The following is a 10,911-nucleotide window of genomic DNA, read 5'->3' as shown; positions in this document are numbered from 1 at the left end:
CGAGGATGTATCCAAATCCAGCATGTGCGACTAAAAGAAACATCTCCCTCTGTAGGCAGAAGGCTTTTCTGTGCTGCCTGTCACATATTCCACTACAGAAAGACAGAGAACAAGGGAGGCATAGAGACGGCAGGGTGCTGTGTATGTGTGTGTGGGGGGAGAGAGAGAGAGAGAGAGAGAGAGAGAGAGAGAGAGAGAGCAAAAATGGTACTTGTGACGGGGGAAGATTGAAGTCCTGTTAAGTGCTCTGCTTGAAAGCATGTCTGGCCTCATTAGCTGTCAGTTGCAACAATACTGAACTGGCAGTGAAGACAGGTTGGAGTCTAGTGGTCATAAATCACTCCTCGACAGCTGCCTGACAAGCTGGGAACCAGTACACAAGCACAGGCACCCTCTCGGTCTCGACACTGCGCAGGCACACAAGCATTCGCACACAGTCGTCTCACAAATGGTTGCTCTTGCCCTGAAATGATGCAAAGGCTGGATAAGGTTTACGCCGCTTTTGTCAGAGGGGAAATTGCCTGGGTTGCACGTCTCCTTGCATACACGTATCTCTGGCTGGGTCCGTCGCCTCCACACACAAGCAGTGACTTCTGGGGGGTGGGGGTAAAGAGCAAGGCCTGCGGGTCATTAATCACGGCCCCTGACATGCAGAGCAGGAGGCCGGGGCTCCCTTATGCATACAGCTGCCGGCCCACACTCAATGCACAGGAGATGTGTTGACCCTCAGACACCCTGATTCCCTGCGCCTGTGGCTCTCATCTGTCCAACTCCCTCAGAGTTTACGTCAATCATTTCTCCTGAGAGACAGACCTCCTTCCTGGCCAGTCACGCCGCTCGTGACGTATGAGTCGTCTCACCGCTGACAAGGTGGCGTCGGTGAGTTCTTACTTCTCTCATCTGCAACCAGCCTGAGCAGCGAATACAGCAGCAGCTCATGTGGTGTTTATCACATTAATGCTGAGTCTGGGGTTTGATTAAGGTGTTGAGCCCCCTGTGGTGCAGTAACATAAGAGGAAAGTCTTCTAATATCCTTCTTTTGGGTTTGGATTACAGCTTAAAGTCACGCTTGGCTCTGTTCTCAGCACCCAAAGACATCAGATCACCGAAAAACAAAACAGCTAACGTGCCAGCTCAGTCCTGACATCAACCAGACTAGCAGCTGCCTGGATAATGATAGAAACCAGTCAGGCTCTGAACACTGAAACATTGTTTCATCATTCACAGCTTCTAAATCACTGAGCGCAGCTAAAGGACATCTGCTGAAAGTTGATTTCTTATCAGCTTTTTGCCACGATTTGGGGGAACATCTGGAATTTTCAAGAAGTTGAGCATGAAAACAAAGAAAGCTGTTTGCTTTTTACAACATGTTACACAGTTAGATGATCCATTGTTGTGTAAAATGCACTTTGAATAAATTTGGCGCTTTTGAGGGAAAACAGAAAAGAATCGCAGGGCATGTTTTCAGACCTGTAGTTTGTTTGTTTTGGCCCAAATTAGGTTTCTAAATTGTTACAATGTTGCATTTAGCTCTTTGTTACATTTGGTTTCACACAGGAAAGCCAACAAACACTCATTGGTCAGAAATGTGTGGGGGTGGAGGCAAGAAAATCAAAACAGGAAAAGGTTTATTAATTCCCAGTTGTATGCATCATTTGGGTTGTAAAAACAAATGAAACGATGGCAGCGGAAACTGGATTTGACTCAAAGAGAGCCTATGTGTGTAAAAACACCTTTAGACAGCTCAATATTTATATAGAAACATCTTAGTAAATATATTATACTTGTGTTAAATGGTTGTTTGCGGTGACAACATCCCTTTAACAGCTCTTAGCTCATTGTTTTGGTTTTACAGCCACACATTTTCTCTATATTTGAGTCGTAGCCGCTCTCAATGCCAGCAGCAGAAAGCAGCTGTTTCTGTTAAAGAAGCTGCCATGTGCCAACAGTAAACAACGTGAGCAGCACCAAGCAGCAGGAAGACAAATCAAACAACCACCTGAAAGGGAAAGTTCAGTATTCGGCAAGATGGACTCTCGTTTTTTGGTGCAGAGTTGGCGTAGAACAAAACAGAATAAGTAAGAAGCTCGGTTTGGGAGTTTTTCCGCCACCTAGTGGTCTGAAAACCATTGGGCTTGGGTGCATTAATGAATGGAACTAGGCTTTTTTTCAGTGTTTCCTGGATTTTGAACTATAACAACAATCCAACCTCCTCAATTACTGATTGGTATTATTTCTAGAATGACATTAGAACACAACCCAGGCCATATTTTGTGTCATTCTCGTGACACGTTCCACCTCATGCAGTGCTCTGACCGAGCCCATTCTTCATTCCAGCACCTTTTCTCCGGCTCTCAGCACATTTCTACTAATTCAACCGTGCACGCACACACGCAAACACGCACTCACAGTCTGCCATAAGTTAGTGGCAGAGATCAGGTCTGCTGGTTAGACTAAACAACAGCTTTTGAGTGGATTTGCTCTCGCTCATTAATCATCCTGACAGACTGAAAAACAACATTTCCCCCTTAATGACTGTATTTGAGTAATCATGTCTGCTTATTTCCATGCATGCATCTCCTCCACATTCTCCTTTGTAGTCTCCTCTTTCTCTCCCTCTCTGTCCGTGTGTGTGTGTGTGTGTTTTGGAGCTTTTCACTGACCTCCCAAGTCTGTGGTGTGGTGTCTGCTCCGGGTCAGGCCGGCCAATTAGAGAGGGTTATATTCATAAAGAGGGTGAAAAACCAGAAGGAATGACTGGATGTGACCGGGAGGATCCAGATGCGTAGGGCAGAGGATGGTGTCACCCCCCTCGTGCGGCTAACCCACTAGCACCCACTCGCCTCCAGGCCTATGCCGGTCGCTGCCAAGGCACGTTTTTCCGTTAAGCACCGGGTTTGTGATGCATGAGAGTTGACAAGTGAGCTCGGAGCCCTCAGAGCACAGCCAGATCTAAACCAGCTGGGGCCGTGCACATTAGCAGAGAAACCATAATTGCATTTGCCCTTTTGTGCACCGCTGGGGCGCCCTCTGTCCACATTTTTACAACACTCAGGGCTTGAGCCATACCTAGAGGAAGAAGCGGTGGGGTAGATCTCAGTTGTGCCCTTTTTAGAAATAAAAATACAAGTGCAGGATAATTTATTGTTGGATGTGGGTCATTTACCATGGAGCAGTGTAATGGCTCCTCATATTGTGTGCAGCTTGGTTTCACAGTGGTTTTGCAAGGTTTTTTTTTTTTTACAAGCGACAAAAGTGTATTTTCAACATTTTGGGCCCTGTCTGTGGGTGGATGTAAGTGATGGTTTATGGTGGTTTAGAAACATCAGTATAGCATGGCTGACATCTGTGTCCTCTTTATTTTTGGACCACTTGAAGAGCCCTCATAGTCGGATGATGGATGAAGTGATGAAGTTGGAGAGAGGACAAAATGAAAGCGGAGGAGTCGGTTTCTGGGAAGCATTCTGCGATCGCTACCTCAAGACAGCAGAAGCATCAAGGCAGATGTTTATAATTTGAGCCCGTGTTTTAGGATTTAATACAAGAAATAGTCTCACCATCCGAGAGGTCAGAGAGTCTGGTAAACAAATACATTAAGAACTGCCTTTCAACTGGGAACTGAACCGTAAAATCACTTGTTTGGGACGAAGGAGACTTACTGTGATATAGAAATGGAAACAAGCATGTCACTTATCTGCTGAATTCCAACTGCTCCTGCCTGTGACCTCAGTGTGTTCCTCCCTCCTTCCCTCCCTCCCTCCCTCCCTTCCCCCCTCCCTCCCTCCGTTCTCCTTTGCAAGGTTCAGGCTGATAGAGAGGTTACGGCTCGTAGTCGTGTAATGAAGGAGCAGCTCCACAGTCTGTCATCATTAATCACCCGGACTGTCAACTCAGCACCAGGACTCACTCAGACCGACATCCCTCACCTCACACACCCTGTTTAATTTGGGGGTGTGCAATACTATATCAATATTGAAGGTCCAATGTTGATACCAATACGTTAAATAATGATACAAGTCATTTATTTAGAGTTATTATCTGACAAAATCTTAAAGGTCCACTGCAGTGAAAAACAAAAATAGTTAACTGACAACAAACAAACTCAGGAAACTTAAATTTACGTAAATAAACTATTATTCATACTTTTTTGTTATGAACATCTGTATATATAGAAAGTGTAGGTTTATTACGTGTGTCTGCATGTCACAAATAGGATTTTAAGTGAATTTGTTACCGGCTGCACCTCCCTCTGATTGTATTTATTGACCTATTAAAAGAATTTCTGAGATAGCTGTCAATAAAAAGCAGCTTAAAATGGAAAAAGTGAAAAATTATATATATTTATTTATAATAAAATTACTAATGGGTGTTTTTTGTGAGAAGTTTACCACACAATGTCTTTTTAGATGCTCTGTTTTTATTGTGAGAGAGATTTAAGAGGTTCAGATTTTAAGAAGAGAATTTCTGTATGTGTTCCTGTTAAACAACTCAAGTATTTTAATAATTCAGTGGCCTCACACAAGGAGACTCTGGCCGCACTGGGCCTCTCCTCTAAACGTGTGTAACCTACTTGGTAATGGAAAAAGAGAATTATGGTTGCAATGTTCCGGAAAGAAATTCATCATAGGTTTTGGTCTGCATGAATGAGAAACGTTAATGTCTCTCGGTTCATTAGTCAGTCACCTATAGGTGCTATCACATTCCAGCAGTGCTTCCCAATGTTGTTATGCTACACACATTTAACTGGACGTATAAATGGGTAATGGCCCCTATAGTTAACAAATATAAACTCACTCCACTGACCAGTAATGCAGTAATGAACAGCGTCCACGGGATCTGTCTCTAAGTAATCAGGTCTAAAACGGACAGCTGACACCTCCCTGCAACTGAATAACAACACACAGCAGTATCAGCAGCCAGATCTTTAAATGTTTGTCTGTTTTCTGGGCCATTTCAGGCAACGTGAAACCTCCCTGTCAGCACAGTCCAGAGTGGGCTTTCAGTGTCTCATGCCCTCCTGCCAAACTCAGATTCCCCACAGCTCCGATCCAGCAAAACAACTCCCTCAGAACCTCTGAAACAGGAGCGCTTTCTCTTGTTACTGTGAGTGACCAGTGTGGGTCATCTATACCTCACCAAGGGTGTCGCAGTGTCATGTTGCTAGGAAATGGCATATTACTGCTGCCAATCACGTCTCACCCGCGGTAACTTGAGCGACTGTCAGGACTTTATCCTGAACACGTACGGGAAGCGGCACTTTGGCTCTTGATGCTTATCAGGATCTGATAAATGACATCCTGATAGGTTTGACTTTTCCTTTGTGGAGAAAACATTCTCTTTCCTGCCCACTGATGTCACCTTTTTTGTCTTACATGCTGTTAGACTAAATCCATACGCTCTAAAATAAGCAAACTATTGCTTTCAGGTGAGGCTGCATTTTCTGCCTGACTGAGGGATGTGAGCTCTGTGGTCTGATCCCCATCCAGCGTCAGCACGGTGGAAAACGAGAGAGCCCAAGGTCATCAATCATTTCCCTCCTTCACAGGAAAATCAACTTAGCATCAAAGTGATGCTGACAATAGATTACATCATCATTTCATTATCTCATCTCTCCTTGACTTCCATGTATAGAAAATATATGTAAACAAAAATTCTCGAGAGATTTAAGAACGCATTTCCTATTACTATTTTAGATTATACTTTACATTTGTATCTATTTAGGGACCTTATTTGTTACTCTTCATCAGAATACATATTAGTTATAAGGATCACACATATGTTTATAATAATATACAAGCATCACTGCATCATTTAATCATGTTTGCATTCAGATTCAGCTTCTAAATGTGACGTTGACAAAATAACAACAGATCCACAAAAACGAAGACAACAGAATCTTCATCTTCAGTGTCATTTATTTAACAAAATATGACTCCTCCCCCTTTTTACTGGACAACACCCCCAGGTGCTCCAATCAGATGTTTTACAAAAAAATATCACATCTCAATTACATTAATTTGCTGTACAAATAAAAATCAAGAGAGTTCCGGGAGATCGGAGAGATGCGATTTTGAACATTCATTGTAGAAGAAGTATTAAAACACAACATATTCAATAACTGTCACCTGGCCATCGAGAGATCTGCCTGGAGGATTGAAAAAAAAAATGAGATTAGGAGTTATAAAGTAAACACGACGGCCAGATTCTCAGTATAAAATAAATACAGTTTCTCAGTAGGAATAAACAAAATGTAAGAAACCAAAGCAAATCATCACAAACCATGAGGCTGAATAAACAGTAAGCGTGTTTGCTGTGTCAAGCTTACATGCGTCTCTTAGAGGGAGAAAGCGACTGTGGCCAGATTTCCACACAGTACTTCAGGTTATTGCCATCCCTGCCACACCACATTTTTCTGCACTAAATCATCACTTGCAACATGAACCCTGGACATCCAAGAGCTATTACACAGCGTCCAACCATCAATTTGCCAAGCCCGCTGGGCCACAAAAGTCACCTCAGGGCAAGTCTGTCCCGTCTGTTGCAACAGTATCCAAGCAATGTGCAGACGTGCAACAGCCAGCGTCGTCCTCTGACCTTTACAGAGTGGACCTAAGCTTGATTTGAAACATCAATTAGAACAGACAATGTTGGGGAGTGTGAGGAAGCTCTCAAGTCAAAATCCAGGACTCAAACTACCACACCTAGTTCCACTGGAATCCATAGTCTTTGGGACAAAGGAAGCAGCAACTTGCCAATTTTGAAGTACTTGAGAAACTGAGACACGTTGGTTGGTAGCTGGCGGATCACTGGTAACCCAGAGCGGAAGCAGATCCCAGTCTTTGACTGTAGAGAGCATAATGAGGGTAGTAGGGAGCTGAAGTGGGCAGAGAGTGCAGGGCGATGGAGGACGGTCCAGGGCCCAGGTGGACTTTGCTATAGGGGTGGTAGCGAGCTAATCCCAGGCTTGGGGGACCCCTGAGAGAGAGGGAGCTGGGCATGGAGGCTGGACTGCTTTGGTGGGGGAGGTGAAGGTGACAGGATGCCGGTCCTGAGGAAGAGACAGGCGGGCAGGCGGACAGCATTTTACTATCCATTCCTCCGTGCAGTGCTGTGTGTGTGCGGAGGTGAGCCAGGAGCTCATCTGAGGTGGCAAAGCGTTTGTCACAGGGCCCCCCGGCCGAGACCCAGTTACAGGCGTGAGGCTGGGGGTCGTTGGGCAGCATGAAGCCGTAACTGTAGAGAGGATGGGACAGGGAGGAAGACACGCTGGATGACAGAGAGCTGGGATGGAGGGAGTGGAGGGGGTGGGAGGGATAAACCAAGGGGAAGCTGGATTTGAGGGTGGCAGAGGGGTCGTGGATACAGGAGTTACAGTTGCTACCGCCAAGGTGAGACACGTTGGGATAGCTTAGACAGTAGGGGTCTCTACATAACCCCTGCATGAAGGAGGGAGGGGAGGCTCCTGTGAGAGGACTGGAGCTTGGGTGTTTTCCTGGAACTCCTATACTCCCCACACTGAGGCCTGACTTTGTAGGGTCCAGCCCTGGCACAAATTGGGACGGGTAGCCCGCGTAGGCCCCCACTACTGAGCCGTGGTAGCCCATGTTAGAGGACGGCAGGGAGAAGAGGGGTTGGCTTGTCTTGTAAGGAGAAATGGGTGTAATATGTCCGTGGCCCAGGTTAGGTTGGATGGGCTGGGAGTCGGCCTTGTCCGCCCCGTGGATAGAGCCACTTTCAGAGCTTCCATTGCTGCAGTTTGTGCTGGCTCGGACGTGGCTGGAATTTGCAACGTGCGGACTATCCGAGTTGGTCTTGTTTACCTCAGTGTCTTTTTTGTTGACGCTGCCGTTGGGACTGCCTTGCTCACGCGCACTCTCTGAATTGGGAGACTGGGAGTGTGACATTGGTTGTCCGGTAGGGGACTGGCTCTGCTTGTGCAGCGGCGGCGGCTGCTGCTGCTGTGTGTGTCCAGGTGGGGTGCCACTACTTGCTCTGGGGCTGGGCGATGTGGTGTGGGGGGGAAATGATGCTTGACCGCCAGATGAATTACCATTACTGCTCATGTTGCTGGGTACCCGAAATCCCACTTTATCAGCGCTGCCGTTGGAGCTGCTGTTGGCCACTCCGTCTCTGCTGCTGCGACAGTCTCCACTCCCTTTGTTGTAGGGCTTGAAGCTAGATTTGTCCTCCGGGGAGGGGCGGTGCTCCCCGAGCTTCAGGCTGGAGACGGACGATCGGCTGCCGGCTTCCTTCTCCGAGACCGAGCCCAGTTTAGAGGAGGACGGAGGGTCTGGTTTACCAATCTGAGAGCAGGTCTGGGCCAGCAGGGCTAAGGGGCTCTTTTTGGCATCCAGCTACAACAAAATATAGATTCTGATTAGCTGGGTGATTTTTTTTTACTGTCCTGCTTAGAGACACTGTAGCTCTGGTGCAATCAAATATTGTGTAAGATTCCTGGCAGATATAAAGAAAACTGAAACTAAACACACACGTATCTATTTAACTGTTGATAATTATTTGATTAATTACGAGTAATAAATAACTCTACTGACCTTGTAGCCATATGTGAACATATTTAAATTCTAAGAAAATTACAAAGACGTTCAATTTACTTGCTTAGCCTCATTTCTACTTATCTATACACTTTAATAGCTATATGACGACAAACGACTTATAAAAACGAAACACAAATTAACATAGATTGTCTGTTTTCTCCATTTGGGTATTATGAAATGTGACAGAAAAAGATTCATTTATTTATTGTATAACCGAACACATTTGACTATTAACTTCAGTATACAACCTTTTTGTTAATTCCGGTAAAAGTTAAGCGTAAGAAGAGAGAAGAACGGGAAGTTAATGCGAATTTATATGAGTATTTCCCAACGAATAAAGGGTTTAAAATGTAAATAATGTCATTAAAGCTACTATTTAATTATTTACAGCAGAATTCTATGTTATAACCGTACACAGTCTTGTCTAAATAAGAAAGTAAGAGAGCATAAATGTGCGTAAAGACAGTAAATACCTCTATGCTCACTGGTGCGGACGTCAAAGGCTGTAAATACTCCGGATGAAGCAAGTGACCAGTGTGCGCAGTCAACATCTTGATAACTCGGATTGGAAGTCGCTTTGCCTGTCGAATGGGGTCCAAAGGGGTCAAGAGAGAACCCGCAGCACCGGGACCAGAGTGTTTACTGTCACTGCCGTCAATGAGATCGACCCGTTCGCTTTCTGGATGCGTCACTAAAGGGAAATCTTTCATTGGTGACTGGACACTGGAATACGCTACTGTAGTCCAAAACAACACATGAGCCGTTCAAATGCCGTTGTAATCCATAAATACACCGTTAAATGTCCCGAAAACGCAGACGGACGTCCTTTAAAAGTCTCCACGGAACCAAGAAGTCCAGTGCGTTATTTCATCTGACGCATCTCTCCCATCTCTAAACTCCGGCTCCAGTTTGTTGTTTTTAAGTGAAGCTGGAGCCAAATGGACAAAATGTTGTTGTGGGGGAGAAATGGAAACACCTTCGAGTTCGAGTGGACGAGAAGGGGAAAAGTCAGCTCCGTCTCTGCGCTCCGGACTCCGCCAGCTCACTGATCACGAACCGGGGAGACTTCAAAGAGAAGCAGCCGCTGTCCGGTGGTGGGTGTTCGCATTAGTAATGAGATGGGCCGGTGCTGCGCGCGGGGTGGGCGGGGCTACAGCGCCCTCCAGAAAGAGAGCCACCAGTGCCGCGCTAAGGGATACAGGCAGCTGCTCGGGGGGCTCCGCGACCACCAGGGGGCCCCCTTCCGAGGGTTGATCCGCAAATATATTTTCATTATGTTTGGAAATTATAAAACCTTAGGGGGTACTTGAAGTGCTCCCCTGTGCTGTGCCAGATTATACTATGCATAAATAAAATGTTAAAGTTTAATTATCATGGGCGGGTGGAGGGAGTAATGGATGGTAATGACGATTGTAATGGAGTTAAAGGACATTATTATGGATATAATCTTGATTTGTATGGTTGCGCTGGATTTACAAAGCAAAAAATAGCTCGGCTAAATTTTGTACACGTCACATTTGACTCCGGTTGGTAGATATGTGTGATACATAATAGGAAAGGATGAACAATCGGGAAATTGTGATCCATCTTCAGGGTCAAAGGTTAAAACCCAATCAGCTGTGACTGACATCCGTGCTTTGATCCCTCTCACATTGAAACATAGGCTAAAAAGCAAAGATAGATAAGACTCATTAGGATCCATTTGATTTCAGTGGAGGGATCATATCTTCAACATCAAAGGTTTGTTAACAAAACTGTCATGTGCTTATTTAACCCCTAAATGTAACCTCTAAATACTCTTTAAGACAAACAAAACTACATGACATTTGTGGGAAACCAATTTCGCAAGAAAAACTGGATTGACTGTTAGAACGTGTGTAACATGAAACACACAGTAGATCTAAGGCAGTTTGTCAAAGGTCAGTAAACTGAGAATAGCATTGCTAATTATGCTATATGGCACAAACCTCTTATTAAAACTAAAAATGCACTTTTGTAAGTGTAATCGTGCAAAGAACGCAGTCAACTGAGCAGTGGAAAACAGCTTACATGGTCATGAGTCATCGTTGCCCCTGCTGTCAGCAGACAGAAGACTACATGCAAGGGCAACCACCAAAGAACTCTACACGCACAAGTGCTTATTTTCCAGAGCAAAGAGTTAGGATGGCTTTGTTATGGGATACAAAGCTCTCAATAATCAGGCTCCTGCTTATATTTAAAGACTTTTGACCCCCATATTCAGCCAACAGGACTCTCAGGTCCTCTGATCGGGACAAAGGGTGGCCGAGCATTGGCTGTTGTGGTTTTGGAACAGCCTATTCATGAGCGATAAGAGAGCAAAGGAAAACAAATACAC

At 45.2% G+C, this 10,911-nt stretch overlaps 1 protein-coding gene across 1 annotated transcript; it reads right to left on the bottom strand.

Annotated features, from left to right (window-relative positions):
- Nucleotides 1–5,897: 5,897 nt before the first annotated feature.
- LOC143010936 (zinc finger protein 703-like) lies at nt 5,898–9,610 on the bottom strand. Its single transcript, XM_076163545.1, has 2 exons — nt 9,029–9,610; nt 5,898–8,354 (listed from the first exon to the last, which is right to left on the bottom strand). The coding sequence occupies exons 1-2, from the start codon at nt 9,263–9,265 to the stop codon at nt 6,804–6,806; spliced, it is 1,788 nt and encodes a 595-aa protein (XP_076019660.1). The 5' UTR covers nt 9,266–9,610; the 3' UTR covers nt 5,898–6,803.
- Nucleotides 9,611–10,911: the final 1,301 nt, after the last annotated feature.

Source organism: Genypterus blacodes, unplaced genomic scaffold (assembly GCF_046128005.1).
Source record: "Genypterus blacodes isolate CSIRO-AG114 ecotype Tasmania unplaced genomic scaffold, CSIRO-AGI_Gbla_v1 ptg000133l_1, whole genome shotgun sequence".
Taxonomy (NCBI): domain Eukaryota; kingdom Metazoa; phylum Chordata; class Actinopteri; order Ophidiiformes; family Ophidiidae; genus Genypterus; species Genypterus blacodes.
The sequence above is the reverse complement of the archived record's forward strand: the minus strand, read 5'-3'. Positions and strand labels throughout refer to the sequence as shown.

Coding starts and splice junctions, on each gene's coding strand:
- LOC143010936 (XM_076163545.1), bottom strand. CDS start 9,265: ATGAAAGATTTCCCTTTAGTGACGCATCCAGAAAGCGAACGGGTCGAT. Junction 8,355..9,028: donor CCGCACCAGTGAGCATAGAG/GTATTTACTGTC, acceptor ATTTTGTTGTAG/CTGGATGCCAAAAAGAGCCC.